The sequence below is a fragment of the Cupressus sempervirens genome, chromosome 1 (assembly GCF_028749045.1).
Source record: "Cupressus sempervirens isolate cs-2001-9-10 chromosome 1, ASM2874904v1, whole genome shotgun sequence".
Lineage (NCBI taxonomy): Eukaryota > Viridiplantae > Streptophyta > Pinopsida > Cupressales > Cupressaceae > Cupressus > Cupressus sempervirens.
In genome coordinates this window covers 679,977,873-679,998,870 of record NC_143118.1, presented here as the reverse complement: position 1 = coordinate 679,998,870, position 20,998 = coordinate 679,977,873, and the positions used below count along the sequence as shown (strand labels likewise).

The 20,998-nt window shown below is 32.5% G+C and overlaps 1 protein-coding gene across 1 annotated transcript; it reads right to left on the bottom strand.

The window, feature by feature from the left end:
* Positions 1–16,925: 16,925 nt before the first annotated feature.
* LOC149579732 (scopoletin glucosyltransferase-like) lies at positions 16,926–18,610 on the bottom strand. The gene has a single exon (XM_089786793.1). The coding sequence runs from the start codon at positions 18,514–18,516 to the stop codon at positions 17,023–17,025; it is 1,494 nt and encodes a 497-aa protein (XP_089642919.1). The 5' UTR covers positions 18,517–18,610; the 3' UTR covers positions 16,926–17,022.
* Between the last annotated feature and the right edge of the window lie 2,388 nt (positions 18,611–20,998).

Below are 20,998 nucleotides of genomic sequence, written 5' to 3'. Positions count from 1 at the left end.
ATATATCATGGGACATGTCTATTCATTATTAAATAATTAATATAATAAATATTTTCAATTATATATGTATATATATTAAATGACCAATTTTTAGTAGTTACATTCACATAGAGATATTTGTCTCTCATAACTCAACCATTTATTTTGGGTAATATGAGATACAATGATATGAAGACCAGTGTACTTGTTAGAAAATAAAACTTAGCATTTTTTGTTTTTGTTTTGTATGCATGCTTTATGGATAGATCTTCTTTTCTTAGTGTATAAGCTAACCAAAGAATACTTGTGATTTTTTCAGCCTTATTCCAATTTTTCCTTTGCTTTATGTTTTGAGGAAGGTTATATTATTGTAATTCCTTTATTTTATATAATGAGAAGTTCCATTTTTCATCTTTTATTCTGAATTGTTTCTTTCTACAACTGCATATTTTGTTCTATCTTTTTAGCTAGATTATTTGTTGGTAAGCTGAAATTTTATAGCACTAAACATATTCTCATATCAATGAGATTGATTATGCTCAGTTCATATATGTTTGGAAACTATAAAATAGGAGAGAAGATGTTGATGCATGTGTTATAAAAGGATTATGATCATCATTAAGTAGAAGATTATAATTTTTTGACTACAGTAGTCACTCAATGAATGAAGGATCATTATTAAAGTTATTGTTGGAGGAATACAGTTTTAAATATAAGCATTTATGTTCTTCAATAAAAAAATGTTTAATATTATAATGTTTTGAATAAGGTTTCTAGTTTTCTTGAATTGTATGGTTTGTTAGAAATCATGAGCCATGTGATGTTAAAACTATGAATGTGCACTGTAATGTCTCCACCATGGAATAAGATCTAATGTGGAGACTAAGATTTGATGGTGCATACATGATAATCTTCTACTGGTCAGTAATGCAAAAGGAAGCAATTTGTTTAGCATACTACAACTAAAAAAGAAATAGTTCATTATAGAAGTGATTAAATAAAGCTCGACCTATACCTAAATTAGAAGATCACTTTACTTTCCAAAGTTACTATGAGATGATGAGATAGGTTAGTAAAGGTGAACAATTTGTTCATATAAAATTATTAGCCCTCGAATGACTTTAATTACTGTGTATATTTATTACACTCAAACACATGTTATTAATGTGTTCTTTAGTCTTTGATGAGTTTGTTGGTTGCAGTATCACTTGATATTGATGTCCACTCTAGATCATTGTTACTAACTAATGTCAAATTGTTGGAATGATTGTAAGGAAACAACTTATAAAAGATAATGTTCTTAAATCTCCTAACTAGTCAATCCTCTTGGGAAATTATAAATAAATATCCTCACACTTGAAAATAGGAGGAAATCAAGAAAATTGAAGTGCCCTTAAAATACGATTAGAGTATAACCATATCCTTGCATGGGATTGTGAGAAAAAATAACAATTCAATGAGATAGATAAGTTGATCTCGTGTCTTACTCAAAGTGGAAGAGATTTCTTTTGTTAGCATATAACTTCACCTTCATTGAGAGAGATTTGAGAGGTTACTATCATCATCTATAGGACCAAATACAAAAGGTTGCAAATATATAGAGTCTGAAACATACAATCTTCTGCAAAATATGAGTTATGGTTGTAAGGTAGGAAGATATTTTCAGTTAAACATTTCAGTTTTAGATTCAAACCAGGATCTCTTTGGCTATAAATACAATCAACTTTATATGAATGTGATGAAGCTTGGACTTTGACAGTGAAAATAAAATCACATGTGGACATCAAGATTTTGAGTGTGCATGTGTATATATCTTAACCATGATAATTATCTCACTCTAAAGAGAGTTATGTTGACATTACATAGAACTTGATATATTTCATGCATGATTGTATCTCATTGGACCTGATAGTGCTTGGAAATTCTAAAAATATCCAACGAGTGAGAATTTTACATTTTTGGGAGGAATAATAGGTAGTATTATGATTCCTAAACTATGGGCACAACAACCTCCTAATTTCTCCTACTAATATTCCCCACTATTATCCCCAATGCTATCATTGTGCCCTTTCTAACATTGCAAGACTAATTGCTATCACTGCAAACTCATTTTCTAACACTACAAATGCCTCTACAATCTTGTTTTTCTCTATTTTTTTATGTTCTCCAGATGCCTCCCTTGACCCCCTTTTATACTACTTAACCAAGATGTTTCTATTTGCTTCTTGATCAAGACAACTTAAACAAGAAGTTTCTAGTTGCTTCTCGATTAAAACAACCTAACCAATAGGTTACTAGTGACTTCTAGAAGGAGTCAATTAATTAACAAATATTTGTTGTAACTCTAACAATTATTTTCCAATTAATCACATATGAACAAACAGCTATCCAAACTATCTAAAACTAACACTCCCTCTTAGTGAGGAAGTTTCTCTGCATGACACCCAACTTAGCTCTGAAGAAGATGAATTTTTCCTTCCCCAATGCCTTTGTTAGAATGTCTACTACTTGCTCCTTTGTAGGTATGTACTATAGCTGAACAACCCCCCATTATACACGATCTCTAATGAAGTGATATATGATGTCTATATGTTTAGACCTATCATGAAATATTGGAATCTCAAACAACTTGGTTCAACTCTGATTGTTGCAATCTACCATAGTAGTCTCAACCTTTTGATCAAACAAGGCTACTAACAACTTTTGAAGCCATATACCTTCACATGTCGCCATGCTAGTTGCTATGTATTTTGCTTCTACTAAACTCAAAGCCACATACTTTTTCTTCTTGCTAAACCAAGATACAATTCCTAATCCCAAATTGAAACAACACCCTAAAGTGCTCCTTTTGTCCATTATACATCCTGCCCAATCTGCATCAGTATAGCCCATCAACCTGATTCCTTTACCTTGAATAAATATGATTCCATACTCAATTGTACCATACAAGTAACATAATGCACGCTTGGCCACTATCCAGTGCATTCTCTTTGGTTCAACCATGAACTAACTATGAGAGTTTATTGCAAATTCTATATCTAGCCTAATGTTGACCAAATACATAAGTGAACCAATCAATTGTCTATATAAGATGGGATCTACATCCTTCTCCTTAGATGTATCTACCTTCCTCCAATTCATGATCATGGTGTAGACATGGCTTTGCAATCCTCCATCCCGAATCTCTTCAAGATTTCAATGCAATATTTCCCTTGACCAAGGAAAATCTCTCCATCTTTCTACCACACCTCCATGCATATAAAGTAGTGCATGTGTCCTAAGTCTTTCATCTCAAACTCTTCTACAAGGTCCCTCTTACAGTCCTCTATGAGTCCTAGTGAGCCTGTAAGAAACAAGTCATCCACATAAAGAACAAGAATGGGAATCTCACCACCAACTACCAAGTAGTAGAGGTTAGCATTTACTTCACCCTTCACAAAGCCCATTTCCTACAAGTATGTGTCAATGCACTCATACCATACTCTAGGAGCTTGCTTGAGTCTATACAATGCTCTCTTCAATCTAAACATGTGGGTCTCTTTTCTTTATGTTACAAAGCCTTCTAGTCGCTCTATGTATACCTCCTCCTTTAACTCACCATTAAGGAATGTTGTCTTGATATCCATTTGATGGATCTGCTATCCCATCTATGTTGCAAATGAGATCACAACTCATATAGAAGTATACTTGGCCACTAGAGAAAATGTCTCCTCATAGTCTATTCCCTCCTTCTGAGAGAACCTCTTGGCTATGAACCTTGCCTTGTATTTCTTGGTGCTACCATTTGAACCATGCTTTATCTTATAGATCCAACTACTATCCTATCTATTGGTCTAGACACTACCTGCCATACATCATTCTGCATTATTGAGTTATACTCCTTAACCATAGCATCTCACCATACCTAATACTCTACATCCTCCTAATAGCTAGAAGGTTCACTATTTGCAAGCTAACAAACTAATGCCACATAGTCATTGAACTTGGCTGGTTGTCTCCACTATCGAGTACTCTTCCTAGGAGCTCCCACAAACTTTTGAGTATCCCTTAGTGTCTCTTGAACCTCATGGTTCCATTGCCAACTATAGAGAATGAGATATCAACCTCTAAGTCTTCTAGATGCATTTCTTGTTGCACTTGTTGCTCTATGCTCTGTGAAACTTCACCACCTGAGCCTACAATTGTACTAGTAAATATACTTATGCTCTGCTACCCTTGACTAGGCCTTGGAGCTTCTATTGGCTGCTCACTTTAATCATCTAACAGAAAATCCCTAGACCTTCTAAATTCCTTTTCCTCCATGAGCTTGACATCATGCTTGATAATTTAATTCTTCTAGTCCCGAGGATAAAAATCCTATAGGTTTTATTGTACCCAACAATGTACCCCCTCTTTGTAGTCTAATCTAACTTGGTACATGTATCAGCTGGAATATGGAAATATACCAAACTCCCAAATATTCTTAAATGGCAAGCATCAAGCTTCTTTCCTTTGAAAGCTTCCTCTAGTGTTGTCCTCACTAGTACCTTGTGTGGAACCCTATTCTGAATGTAGACTATTGTTCTACATGCTTTTTCCCATAAGTAGTCGGGCATATCTTGGTCATGTAGCATAGATCTTGCCACCTTTGATATAGAATGGTTCCTCATCTTAGCAACTCCATTCTACTATGGATTGTAAGGAACAGTCCACTCTCTCTTGATTCCCTCACTACTACATAACTCTTTGAAGTTATTTCCTTTGTACTTGCCTCCATTGTCAAATTGAAGAACCCTTATCTTCTTTCCTATCAAGTTCTCCATTCTAGCCTTGAACTCTTGGAACTGACTGAAAACTTCATCCTTGGTCTTCAAGAAATATATCCAGGTCTTCCTAGAGAAATCATCAATAAAAGTAACATAGTACTCATATCCTTTGATAGACTTTGTTGACATCAGTCCACAAACATCTGAATGTACTAGATCAAGAACACCTTTAGATCTAGTGCCACTCCTTGGAAAAGATGCTTTTGCAAACTTCCCCAACACACATCCCTTACATACACCATCATGCTCTATGCTCACCTTTGGAATACATGTCACTATCGCATGAAGCAATTCGAATGCTCCATGATGAATATAGCCCATCCTCCTATGTCATAGCTCTCGAAGATATCTAGGATTATTGCTTCTCATGAGTGCCTTAGGAGTATTAAACTGCAACTTATAAAGGAGACCACTCCTAACTCCAATAATTATGGGTGATTTCCAATTCTTGTGCTTAATCAATATGTGTCCCTCTAAAGAGTACATTATACCCCACTATCTTAAAGAATAGATACATAAATCAAATTCATACCTAATCTTGGAACATACAACACATCATGAATTGGAATTATCTTTCCATTCTCCCTAAGAAACTGAACAGTCCCTTTCCCAATTGGGTTGAGTTTGGATAAGTTTCCCATAGAAATATGGATATTGGTGTTCTCCTCCTTATAACTAGAGAAGTACTCTCTAATTCTTTTCATATGAAATAATGCCCCACTATCTATATACTAGATAGTCTGTGAGGTTAAATTCACCATACAAGCTATAAGCGCAAACTTATCTTCCAGTATACTTGAGAGTTCTTCTACACTTGCTAAATCCACCACCTACTTCTTTGCTTTCTTCCTTTCTGTGTAATCATTGACATTGTGACCATACTTGTGACAACCAAAGCACTTGACCTTAAAAAGGTCATTCTTCTTCTTCTCACTTTGTGAGCTAGATCCCTTCTTTGCTTTCCCTTTCCCTACTAAGGCAACATTTTTCTATTCCACCTCACTTTTTTGACTCTTGTTGGACCCATTGACAAGACTTAATCTAAACTCCTCCTAAGTGAAATCATTTCATAGTCAATCCCAACTCAGTAAGGTATATCATCCACTAACAACTTGAACAAAGACACTCCATTGTTTAGAAAACCCATTTAGGGCCATTCTCACTAGCTTGACATCATTGGGACTATCTCCAACAACTTCTAACTCATCCTTGACAAGTCTAAGCCTGGTGAGGTAATTCATAATGTCTTCTATCTGGTTCATCTGGGTATTCTTTAGTTTCTCTCTAAGAATCATCTTCCTATTGGTGGTAGCATTCTAGTACAGATTCAAAATGACATCCCACATCTTATTTGTTGTATCTAGGTTTGAGATGTGTGGAATAATATGATCCTTGACACCATTAAGGATAATCCTCCTCGCCTTGGCATCATCCTTCTTATATGTTTCAAGATAAATATATTTGCAAGTATAGCTATACCTGTGGTAGCATAATCCTTAATACCACTCTCTTCCAACAATAAAGAAATTCTAGCCTTCCAGACACTGAAATTTGAGGCACCATCAAATATGTCATGATCTCTCAAACTAGGTAAAGCCAGCTCAAGGGTTTAAAGAAATAATTTTAAAGAGGTCACACTAGGTTATATAATCCCTTAATTTCTTTCGTAGGGCTAAACTCTTCTACCCTCAACATCAATCTAATACCATGTGAAAATTAACACTATTGTAGCCAATGATTATTAATCTCCTATCATAAACAATTATTAAACTATCATAAATAAATTCATAGCTAATATCAAAAAATAACACAACTGTAACTTTATCAATAAAATACAAAAATAAATTCAGAACACAAAGAACACGATATTTTTGGACAAATCGTCCCTGGAAAAACTCCTAAGAAAAAACCATTTCTACAGATGAGGAATTATATTAACTTCAGCAAATCAAGAGATAAAAAATTCTTTTCCTCTCACTGGCAGAATTCAGACAACCTCCTAATTTCTCCTGCTGATATTCCCCATTGCAATCCCCAATGCTATCATTGTGCCCTTGCTGATACTACAAGACTATTTGCTATCATTGCAAACTCATTTGCTAACATTATAAATGCTTCTACAACTCTTGTTGTTCTTTATTATATTATGTTCTCCAAATACCTCCCTTGACCCCCTTTTATACTACTTAACCAAGAGGTTTCTAGTTGCTTCTTGATCAAGACAACTCAACCAAAAAGTTTCTAGTTGCTTCTTGATTAAAATAACCTAACCAATAGGTTACTAGTGGCTTCTAGAAGGAGTCAATTAATTAACAAATATTTGTCATAACTTTAACAATTATTTGCCAATTAATCACATATGGATGAGCAGTTGTCCAAGCTAGATAAAACTAACATAGGAGTTTTATTCCACACTCCAAGAATCCTCATTTTCACTAGTCGCTCAAGGACATCATCTTCGACACTTCACAACCCACCTACATCTTGTAAAGAAGAAAACATCTCCTAGAGATTGATCAAATTGCTAATGTCTTTAACATTCAAGAATTTATTCTCTTCAATAGAGAGCAAGATGTATTCTGATCTCAGTGTCCTTAGCCTTGAGAGATTTGATATTCCTTTGGGCATATGACTATGAAGGTCTCTTGAGCAGTGTTTTATATTGAGATGGGAAAGAGATGTGAGGTCACCTATCTACTCAAGTAGACATAAAATGGGAGTGCATCCAGAAACATCAAGAAACTAAAGGCACCTGAGTTTTCTAAGACAGTTTGGCACCTCTATCATCCTTGTTTGAGACAAATTTAAAAACTTGAGAAGCTTTAGTTTCCCAACGCATTTTAGCAAGGTAGAGACGAAAATCCCTCTGAAGTCGAGAACCCAAAGTAATCTCAGGCGATCAAACAAGTGTTCTAAAATACTTATAATATCTAGATTATCTGATAGTGAAAGAGTTCGAAGAAATTTTTGAAGGTGAAGAGAACTTTCTAAAACTACATTAGTGGTTGTACCTTTCTTTCCCAGTATAAACTAGCGGTAGGTTATTTCTTTTAAGGGAGGATAGAATTCGAACCTATTTTCTTTACTAACATTAATAGCCAAATCATTTAACAAGTCATTCACAATGTAATAGGAATAAATTGTGCATAATTCCACGAAACATAGATTGACAGGTTAGTGCAAGCTCAATCTCCGATTGGTGCTTAATTCCACCAACTCTAGATTGACAAGTGCTAAACTGAACACTCATCAATAATATCTTCTGCATCAAAAGCAGTATCTCACACCTCTTCTAGCCATGATTTCACAGAGACATGCTACACATTTTGGTCATCTACATCTTGTAGAGTAGCAAATAAGAGGCCAAACTTCTTTTGCAACCATTTGAAGTTCTCTCTGAAGTTGAGCATCAGTGATACCTCATTCAAAACTTGTTCCACCGTAATCTCCCCAAGCTTTTCAAGCACACCTTTGGCAAGTGTAGTAGCCATCTCTGATCTCTTACAGACGCTAGATTTAGAGAAGAAAACTGAATAGGATTGCAATTCAAGCTTGGCTAAATGTGAGTTGAGAAGCCTGACAATTCTCAAAATTTGTAACAAAAAGATCAGGCCTCTACCTTGTCGAATCTGAAGATAAAGTTTAAATTTTGGGAAAGAAATGTATACCACTTATGCCATACGTGGACTACGTTAAACAATTATTAGCACTTTGGCAAAAGCAGACCACAAGTGTGCTCTAAATGTTTTGTCTGTATCCTATCAGTATCGAACATCTTTGTTGCTGCCATGTTACATTATAAATTTATGTATTTTGTCATTTAATTGGAGCTCATGATGAGCCGCTTGTTAATTTTGTATTTTTCATATATTATCTTTTTTTTTGACATGATGATCTGGATTGATGTAGTAAACATTTAAAAGATCCGCGATCTAAAATCCTTGGATCATACTAAGTAGACAACAAAACACCAGTTGCACAAAAATGAACTAAATCAGTGGCAATTATTTTGGTACAATGAGTGATATGGTGTTGGCCACATAAAAAATCCCATCTCCTAACCATTAGAAATCGTCTCATGGTATTATACCCAGGGTAAAAGAAATGAGTTGGATTACTAAGAGGATTATTCTATAATAAGTGATTTAATAGGTAATCATGAGTTGTGTGAAAAGGATTGGTGCTCATTAAGATAAGTGACAATTTTTTATTTTTTCTTCAAGTTCGAGGATTCTAAATTTGTTTTATTGGTCACACAAGCAAAAATTTGGAAATGCAAAATTGCTCTACTAGAGTTTTGCATGCTCAATGGCATTTTTTTTATTCCACTTATGGTTCTGTCATACTACATTTATTGTAGGATCATTAGGGGTTTTTATTATGGCTCTAACAAACTTTAGCCTAGTAATTTCAACTGGTGTTGGAATTATTATAACGGATGCTCATGGTTCCTCCTCTGAACAAGCGGTTGAGAAAATTTCTCCTAGAGGTGTTTCACTAAGTAAGCCTTCCTTCCCTGAAATTGTCCTCAACATTGAAGAGTTTGATTATGCATGCAAATGGCTAGAGCACCCTACCCTAATTAGGTATTTTGTGGGTCACACTCCTCCTGAAAGCATGCTTAGAGAATGGATTGCCAAGAGATGGACTCCTCATGGAGCCTAACTTGATGGCATCTAGAGCCTCACAAAGAGCTTCTTCTTGTTTCACTTTGTGAACCCCTTCTAGGTTGACGTAGTTTTTAACCACATACAATAAAATGACGGGCTTCAGGACAAGAGAACATACCCTATATATCAACAACACTATTTATTTCCTCCCACCACATGCCTCCTTTCACTGCATGTTACAAGACCTCTATGCACCCTTTGTGCTACAAATTCTCATCTCTACAAGTCACAAGTTATTGGGTTCTCCTTATTATTATTTTCCATCAATTATTGCTATAGGGATGAATCCTTGATCAAATTTTGTTAATGTTTTACTATTTTGTAGTACACTAGTTGTTGGAATGATAGGTTAGAGTATGAACTATTTGAACTAATTCTTATGTTTTTTACTCTAGAACAATATATGATATAGATAACATTCAAAAAATGAAAAGCTACCAAGAACATAACATGATTTCTTACACTGATTTGAAATTTATCATTAAAAATATAAAATATTTTCATTTGCATGTTAAATAAGTGGTTTCTATACTTCTAAAAATATGATTTTTGTTTATGAATTCATCATAAATGATACCTAACATTTCAATTGGAATGTCCTTCATTTTTCTAGAACGAAAACCAGTATTATGTTGTGTGATTTTCTAAACAATAGATGATAAGATTTTTTTTCTTTTCTACACTATTTTCTTGCCTTTATGAATGGTAGTTGGGGTTGGTTAATATCATCAAACTTTAGGATGGATTTGATTTGGACTTTTGTTTTGTTTTGAAGTTAATTTTTTCCACCAAGGATCTTTGTAAAATTAATATTTGAATCATAAAGAGAGAAGAATTATGTATACGATAGGATATTGATTTTGATAGCTACAAATTGTGCATACGTGAAAGTTTTAATATCTTTTCAAAAAATTCAACTTTGTGCATTACTTGAGGTCATGTGGTATTCCAATGTTGATAGCCAACTTGAAAAACATATGCTATGAATATTTCTCATACATTATAATTCTACATTTTTATAGTATTGTATCTAATATTAATAAATTTGTTGTGGGTCAAATAATTTTAACTGTTGATAGCATGTACAAGATAATTATTATTAATCATAAATAATATTTAACAATTTTTAATTAATTTAATAATAAATCGATATTATTTTGTAATGAAGACTAATTGTTACCTTTAGTTTTCTACTTTTCAATAGTTCTACTATTAATTTAATAATATCTTTGTTTTTTCATAAAGATAGCAAAATAAATTAACTGTTATTCTTTACAAGAATTGTTATCTGTAATAGGAGAACTTAATAAATAGATCAACGATCATTTAAAAAAATTTATAATCAAGGAGAAAGTAGATTAAATTTTCTATTAAAGATTGAATCTATTGACAATATGTTAAAATGGACCACTAATGGATGATTGCATGAGAATTATGCTAGGATATATTGCAAAATGGTAAATTCATGTGTAAAAGACAAACCTCCTTCTAAAAAAACCCACTAGTTAATATAATAAATTTTGTAGTTCACCAATTTTAGCCAATATAAATAAATGGTTAAATTTGCATATTTTTACCATGTTATCAAATTAATTTTGGAGAGTGATTAATTACATAAAGATAAATTGAAAAGTAACATAATCATTTTATTAATTCCTTAAACTACAACATGTTTTTCTTAAGACATTTTGTTTAGAATTGTTCAATGTAGAATTTCATTTGATCTTACCGGAAATGTAGAATCTCATAACACTTAGTTTTGAATGTTTTTTCACATTAGAAACCACTCATTCATTGATAATTTTTCCTTATTGGTGGAAGATTTTTTGGTTTCATATGCTAGAAAGATTGAATTTACTAAATCTATCACTACGTTGTATTATAATTTATATGGAATTACATGTTCTTTTCTTAAGAAAAATAAAACATTCATTCATATCAATTATTTAAACTCTCAAAATTCATTTTCATCATGCCCAAAAGAGGGCAAATTAACCCTGAGAGGTAGATATATTTAACTTCTTTAAAATCAAAATTCAATGTGCATATGTAATTGATTGTGAACCTAGCTTTTTTATTTTAAAAATAATTTGTATAATCAAATTTTATGCAATTTGTTATTATTTATCAATGGAGTTATTGCATACAAAGAATATAACTTTATCATTTAAATAGTAAATGTGTAATCAAATTGGAAATACTAATATACTATAAGAAAAAATTCTAAAATGAAGAATGGGAAATAATATATTTGCATCCATTTCTTTTGTACATCATTTCTATAGTTTGTGTGTGTGTGTGTGTACATATATACCTATATGTATGCGCGCGCACACACACACAACATGGAGGAAAAAAAGACAGAGAAAGAGGGGGCTGGTAAGGAAAGAGGGACAAATAGATAATGATTTAAATTTAAAAAAAAAAAAAATCAATAAAATTGTGCAAGTTGGAAGAGATTTATCGCTTCATTGCTTCTCCATGAAACTATTGGTGTTGAATCTATCATTGTCCAATATTATTATAAACAACTCAGAAGAACCTTCTAAAAGCTTGAAATTCAATTTCTCATTCCATTCCAGATTGTTGCCTTCCTCTGCAACATGTTTACTATGTAAACCCTTAAAAATAGTATGTTCATGATGTCCATCACATTTTTTTTGTGATTCTTGGCATCAAAACTCAAACTTCCACCAAAATTTGTTAAGATTTATATTGAAAATAAAATATCACAGTTGTGACTTCACTTTGGCTAAATGGATTTGCCCTTTTCAAAATCATATAAATAATATTTAATATACTCATTAAATGTGACCTTAGACATGATTCTTACCATGAAAAACAAAAATTTCTACTGAAGCTTATTAAAAAAAGTATATTGAAAATAAGATCTTCAATCTATAACCTCACAAAGTTCACACCTTTAATCAACAGGATTTACCCTTTCTTAAGACATATTATTCATATAATATACTTACTAGATGCAATCTTTTTTCTAGTGCTTCTAAACATAAGGATCCATCTTATCTATAGATCAAAAAAATTGAGGTCTAGGTCATTAACCTCTTCGATAAGAAGAATTGAAATTACTTGCTCAAAAAAAATCTCATAATATTTGAAATTTGCAAGAAAATGGGTTCTCATATTATAGGGCCACAAACATGAAAATTAAAAGATGTTTAATGATTTTTTATACATAAATTAGTATCATGCAATGAGAAAAAAAAATATAGAAAATGTCAAGTAAACATGTATCCAAAATAGAGGCAAAGAATAGATTTTGCACACAAATTATTTTTTGAGTGTTGTGTGCAAGTGCAAAGTTTTTTTTTTTTTTTTTTTTTTCCCTGAATTTATCAGCCATAGTTCCTGAAAATCAGGAAATAAGAACCTATATTGAAAATAAATTAATATATCTACTTTGACTAAGAGCAAGGGTTAGCCAAAAACATGAATTTCTTGGCTAAAATATTTAAAATTGAATTTTATAATCAATAAATAGATTAAATGAAAAAATTGTAAAATTGTAAGTAGGTCACCTGGAAGAATATAAGGAGGACAAGTTTTCATTTCTATTTTTCATGAGAATTTGACATAATAGGGTGCTTCAATATCACCTAACATAGTCTCCAGGGTTTCGATCATGTGTATTCATAGATGATGATATTCAAACATTGAATTAAAAAAAAAAACATAGTAATAAAAAAAATTATGCAAGAAATTATGACAAAACCTTAAATCAGTATTTTATTCTATGTTTAAACAAAATTGTTTTCGTATCCTAATAAAACCAATGAGAGATACCTGAAGAAAATGCAACAATAGGCACAAAGAAACCTCCACACCTATCAACCCATATACACTCGTAGACATAATTGACATTGGCATTTATCAAATACTAAAATAAACACAACAATTTTTGTGTAGCACATATTAGCCACGTTTGTGCCATCCTTCTATTTGTGTAAGCATAGAGAGGCATGTGAAGCTCATGCATAATGTCACATGAAATCTCTAAAAAATACACATAAATGTGAAGAGTTATTTTTACTCTAATTTCTTTACTCGATAAATATAAATAGAATGACTGCCGAGAAAAAAGATGATGCCTAATAGATCATAGAAATCAAATATAATAATTTTGTTTACTAACATTTTTTAAGCTGACCATAGTTTAAATAGGAAATTGTGAAATATATTTGATTTTCAAGAAACAAACTAAAATCTAAAAAGCCTATCTAAAACTATAATCTGGTGGCTAATGGCAAGAATTAATAAGAAAACACCTTTGACCATCTAAAACTATTAAGCATCTTACCCACAATCCTTATCACTATTATGAAAAGAGAACAATTTAGTCATTTCCCTTGTCCATTCCAACCTCTACAGAAACCGACAACAAAATCGGGACCTACCAAAGAAAAAACCATTTCGGTCACATCAACAGAGTTTGAAGTAAGCGGGCAATCATCAGTCAAACACCCGACCTACATCACTGTCATCAGAATCGTCACGCATGACAAAAGAAGAGGAAAAGCCAAAATTGGTTATTTCACAGCAGCTCCCCAAAGTTTATCATGATCTTCCGTAGCAAAGCATCAATAATTTTGTAGAATACTCCGCTCTTACAAAATAATTTCATCTTTGCAGTTTGGTGTACACGAAGATGAGTGTGTTGGAGGCCTCATGTTGTGGTGGTGCCATATCCAGCACTTATTTCACAACACCTGCTAATGTCTCTCTACTACAGGTACATCTCCATCAAACTGCGAACGACGACCTCGACATCCGTCTGGTTGCCCTTCCCACGCCTGCCGTGGAAGGCTTACATGGACGAGAAAAGCTTTTTATGACAAAGATTGCACAAGTGACAATAATATTAGTTAGATTTTCAATATACTTTTTATTAAATATAAAAATTGGCATTCACTGTCCTGTTATTAATGTATACTTTAAATTAGTTAATTATTATACTTAGCTTGCATCAAATATAAATTATTAAACAAGCAGATTAAATCAATCAACAAAGAAGAAAAAATATAATGACACAATTATATATCATGGTTTGGCAAAACTTGCTTAAGTCCACACTCTAGTAGGGAATTACTAGTATTAATTAACCGATACATTACATGGGCTACACATAACCATTATATAGAACTCTACGAATGCGAAGAGTCAAGAGGGAGAACGGACAGTTATGTGACTATTGGACTTCATATCCCAACATTAAATACACTGATTGATATTGAACCTTTGGTGTGGTTTATAAATATATTTTGGTGATTGTCATTGGATCTAAAAGTTTAGAAGAAGACATTCACCATGATACAAATAGCTTATGTGTAGTTTCAAAAGAATAATTCTTAGATCTTCATGTTTGAATTTTAACAATAACAACTTTTTTTTTTTTTTTAAATTGTTTTTATTGTTGCTTTCAAAATGGAAAAAGATAGTATCTAAATTTTAATTCTAAAATTTATAAATTGTTGCTATTTCTAGTTTGTGTTCAATTGCTTAGTATAAATCATGAAATCTAAAGATTGGTTTTTATTTGAAAGTTGGATACAACCTACTAGATTATTTTGTATTGCTTTATATAAATTTGATTATCTCCTATTTAATAGTTACATCTATTTAGGTAGAGAAGGTTAATCTGAATGAGTAAACTTACCAAATGCATTATCAATCACAATTGAAGAAAGTGATTAGAAGATTATAATTACTCTAAGAATCCCTTAAAAAATGTCACGAAATATTGTTGAATCTAATAAATAAATTTATGTGGCAAAGCTCTATAGTAATGAGTTATATTTTTTTTTAGAAATTAATAAATCTTAGATATATTCATAAGTTTAAATATATAACATTATATTTGTTAAGAATTGATTTATTTTCTCATACATACATACATACATACATACATACATACATACATACATACATACATACATACATACATACATACATACATACATACATACATACATATATATATATATATATATACATACATATATATATATATATATATATATATATATGTTTAAAAAGTGCAAAATATAGATGTATTCATTATATTAAATAATTTGAATTATTGATAAATTTGAAGAAATAAATTAGCTACTCAAAAAAAATAGTTATTTTAAATCATTCATAATGTGGTCAATGAAAATAGTATGTGCACAATAATAAGGATTAAATCATTTGAAAAAAGGAGTTTACAATAATTGAATTTTGTGTACTAATCATACACAATTGTAAAATTTACATAATATTGCAACACAAGATATGTGAAGTCATGCGGGTTTTGTCATATGTAGAGTTACAAGTGTGATTTTCTTGTTGTTTCTTATTTCTTTAATGAAATGAGCTTTATTCAATTTAGTCATATTTATAAGTTTTATCGATAATTTATTTAGACAACTTTTGTAAGTGTGTAAAGAATAAATTTTATTTCATAGGATTTTTTTAGCTAAGAGTGTTTTTCCATGTATATATTGATATTGTATGCATGTGTATCTTATAGAACTCATTTTTTTTTTTTATGTTTATTTGTGATGGTTAGTAACCTAAGATGGTAATTTCTATTAATATAGATACAAGTGCAAGTTAATAAAAATAGGCTTGGACTAGCCCATCTTTGTGTGTTAGTTGATCATTAGAGAAATTCTCCTTATATTGTTCCCATGAAGGACTTATTTAGTCAATGATGGCATTGACATGATAGAATGATCTCACATTTCCTAATTTAGCAATGATGACTATAGTGTTCATCCTTATCTCACTCTTCCTATTAACATTCAACTTCTCTAATATTCTACAACAAAGCATGTGAGATGACTAGATAGAGGAAACTTTCTTCACCTTCTTTTAGTGATTTCTCCTTCTAAGATTACAAGTCACTAATTTCGAAAATTTCAAATTTATTGAAAATCAAGTATACTCATCCACTTAAAAAAGTACAAACTTATTTAAAATCAAAAATTTAATGATACATTAATTACATAATTTAATAAATATAATCTAAATTTATAAAAGTATATAATTATCACTTACATTTATCATTATTCATTTAAATTTTTTATTATATAAACTTTGAAATGTGATTATTTCCACTTCTCTAAAATTATTAAGTATGAAGTAAAAGAAAATTGGAATGAAAATGAATAAATAACAATAGGAAAAGATTCCATCCTCACCTCACCTCGCCTCAGCTCGAAAATGCGAGCAACTTCTTTTTCTAGGTATTTAATTACGAGGATCTAACCCCAACAAACAAAAAGAATCATCTGTGTCCCACTGTTTTTAAGTGGAGTCGAACCACATCTCGCTTATACTAGTTGCTCTTTCACGGCGACATAGCTGTGTTATGGGCACTTCATGCAACGTGAAATGTACGAAATTTAAAAGTTTCGCACATATGCTTTTCCTAGAGTTTAAAAACACATGGTAGATTATTCATAAAGAGTTTCAGTGCAAATTAGGAATCAAGTGATACGTTACCATGAAATACGGTTACTAAAAGGAAGTTGATTGAATCAATGACGTAACTTCTGAATACTACATCAGATGCTTACATCATATCCATCCTCAGCCTTACAATCCATGAGCTTATGCATCGCATTCGCAAAAGTTTCTAAATTCAGGGTCGAAGATCCTCCTCCTCCGACAGATTGTTTCGCCATTCTCTGAAATTTGACAGCACGATTTCTCATCTCTTTACCTTCGTCGCTACCGAGGACAAGTCTTACACATTTCTCCACCTTCTCTTCACAAGGAATCGTGTCCCTCTCTTCGCAAAACTGGACGCCAATGCCGAGTTCGTCAGTGACCAGCATAGAGTTGAAATGCTGCTCTCCGAACATCGGCCATGTGACCATCGGTACGCCCATCAAAATGCTTTCCAGAGTCGAATTCCACCCGCAGTGGCTCATGAACGCACCCACAGATGGGTGGGACAAAATGACAAGCTGCGGTGCCCATCCCCATATGACCAACCCCTTAACTCTCTCCATGAATCCCTCTGGAAGGTAGGAGGCGCATAATTCTTCTCTGCTCAATTCTGTAGATAAAGTAATCTCTGGGGAAACCTTAATGGACCAAACGAAAGACGTTTGGCTGCCTTCAAGACCCCTGGCCAGAGCCCTTGTTTGCTCTGGCGAAAGAAACGCCTGGCTTCCAAAGGAAACATAGAAAACGGAATTGGGGCTCTGAGAATCAAGCCATTGCGTCAACTTTTGCTCGCTGATGTCCGATATTTTCCCTCTCGTATTAGCAACGCAGCCCAAAGGAACCACGGGACCGACAGGCAAAACGGGCTTCCCGTTTAGAACATTTCTCAAGTGCTGCAGATAACGAGGCTCGACATCCTCGAACGTGTTGACGAGCATTCCCCAGCAATCTCCAATCGACTGCATCTTCGCCTTTAAAAACTTTAAGATTAGACCCTCTCGATCTGGCTCAAGAAATCTCTGAGGCATCTGTTTCTTGGTAAATTTCACTGGAGATGACAAGATATCATCGATTATAACACAATCGTCCTCCTTGCGCAGCGTACCATCAGTGGTTATGGTGCGGAAGATGGCGTGGAATACCGAGGTTCCAAAAGCCCCACACGGAGCAAAAATGACTCTAATTGTTCCAAATCTTTTGGCGGACTGAACAGTCCATTCGACGAATAAGTCACTGATTATACAAACCGGTCGACGATTGCTCTGCTCTTCGACCCATTGTTCGAATGGCTCACGAAGCCCCTCGACGAGTGAATGAACGGAGAGAGAAGATGCACGTGGCATAAGATCCATACTTTCGCATCCCTCGGGCAGACCTTCAATGGCGTCGAGAGGACTTAGGCCGACCAGATGAATGTCGAGATGAGCAGAGAGCTGGTGGGATTCGTCCACGAGACCTCGTAGACGGTGCTCTATTGTGCGGGTGGTGACAAAGCTGACGGTGAGAGAGTGTGAAGCGAGCATTTTCGCTAAGTCTAGAGATGGGATGCAATGACCCATTGCAGGAAAAGTCACGATTACGACGTGGGGCTTTTGCAGGGTATTCATGGCTGTGGTGAGCTTCCTTGTGCCTGGTATTCTACACAGGAGTTTTCAAATATATATTGTTGATAATGTGTAGAATCCCAGCCTTACGAGTCATGTTAAATGACTAAGATAATAGCGAACCCCAGGTAATACAATACTTAGATAAAGATAATAGTGAAAGCTCGGTAATACTGAGTGTCGGTTTGAAGTGCCGTGTGAGAAGAGAATACCGTGGAAACATCCAAAAAAGTGAATAGTATTGAGGGTCGACAATGCACGAGGAACGTCCAAATAAGGGCATGTTCATCGCTAAGATTTTCTTTTTAAAAAGGCAAAATAGTATGCGAAAGGCAAACTTGTTTTGCCCTACCCATGTTTTAGAAGTACATAGCTTCCTAGAAAAGGGAAGGTTCACTCGTATACAATCTTTACAAATTACAATGTAAATCAAATTTCAAACTTAATAAATTCATTGTAATGTTGTGCTTGTCAATTATCCTATCAATGTCGAGCATGAGGGCAAAATATATTATATTATATGATACTTGTAGGCATCAGCACAGTCATCTATGATGCTAAAAGTAACATGTAGATGGAAAGAAAAGAAAAAAAACATGCCCATCATGCCTAGAATTCGATGGTCACCCCTATCTGTCAAATGATTTTTGAATGACAGATAGAAAAATTGATTGTCAATTTTTTGGTTTAAAAAGAGTTTAACAAATCTTTATAAATTTAAATATTTAATAAATTAGAAAATAATACATATAAATTAGCAACTTATAAAAAGTCTTTATGAACTTATTGTTTTAAAATGGTAATATTTAAAACATCTCAAATAAAATAAGCAAGTTTCGAATTTTATAACTTCAAATCAATATAACTAGCACTTGCACCTTTGAAGGGTGCAAGGGTTACGCCAATAGTGACATATTTATTTATTAATATTGTGTGGATGTAAGATAGCTACATTTTATTTCCAATTCAAATTGATTGAAGCTAGATTTATAATCATATAATTTGAACTTTCCCCTCTGCTTTAGATTTGTCGCTTCTATCTATACATTCAATGCTCACATTTCTCACTTCCTAGAAGAATGAGCTTAATTTATATTAATTTGATGACTCTTATTTTGATTTAAAACTACTGTTTTATTTTATTTGGAGTATCATTCACCATAGAGTTAATATCTTTAATATCTATTTTCAGAGTGTAGATGAGGAAGAAGATACGGCAATTTTCAGACTACTCCATCTGTGCTTGTTGGTTGTCATAGTTTGATAGTGTTACTTTATTTTCCCTGGCCCCATCCCCAAATTGATGGCAGCTTTCTTATTTCGCTGCGCAAGATCATCTAAACGAACTGGTCATGATCTTCCATGGAGTGAAGCCTATCATCTTAAATATATAACAAAATATATATAAATGATTACATAATAATATTGTAAATTATTAAAACTATTTTTTTGAAAAATGTATTTTATTTTAACAAAATCTTAAATGATTATAAATAAATCACTTTATGTATATTATTAAGTAAAATCTTGAGTGTCTTATAATAAATATTGATGGTTTAATGATAAATTTATATCATATTGACGACATTCTACAAATTTAGTCTATCAACTCATATGGTCTAAAAAAAATTCAATCTATCATATACAGTCCAAAAGTGCTAAAATGACCAACACAACCATTAAATTCTAGGCTTGATGTCCATACATACAGTGCAAATCATATATGTTGGGATAGCTTGGAGGGCCCACTTCAACCTATCATCTTCCCATTTGTTAATCTTGTTTATTTGACTTGCAAATTATTATTACAATTGTGGAGAATCAAATCGTTATAACAAGTATGTGAAAGTGGTGTTGTGTTAATGTTTTCAAAATTATTTTTCCTGCTTTCATTTTTAAAAATTGTTTGTTCTGCTTGGAAAAATTGAGGAGTGCATTTTTCTTAATATAGATTTGATTTCTATTTAGAATGATAAAATATTTCATAAAATGTTATTATTATATTATTTTTATCAAATTTATTTGTTTGGATTTGTTATATATATTTTCTATTAAAAAATATTTTAAGAATTTTTTTTTAATTCAAAAGAATAACATAACTTGTGTCTTTTAATTTTTTTAAGGTATATTACATTAATATGTTTTAAATAAAGATGTAAATATGGTAGGAATTATGATCTAATAATTTAAAAGAAAGCAAGCAATTTTAGAAATACTGATATAATAATATAAAAGACATTGAATAGATAGTCTAGAATGACTTTAATTATTAGCCCTCGAATGACTTTAATTACTGTGTATATTTATTACACTCAAACACATGTTATTAATGTGTTCTTTAGTCTTTGATGAGTTTGTTGGTTGCAGTATCACTTGATATTGATGTCCACTCTAGATCATTGTAACTAACTAATGTCAAATTGTTGGAATGATTGTAAGGAAACAACTTATAAAAGATAATGTTCTTAAATCTCCTAACTAGTCA

Bases quoted from the DNA above. Each gene is read 5' to 3' on its own strand.
- LOC149579732 (XM_089786793.1), bottom strand. From the start codon at position 18,516: ATGAATACCCTGCAAAAGCCCCACGTCGTAATCGTGACTTTTCCTGCA.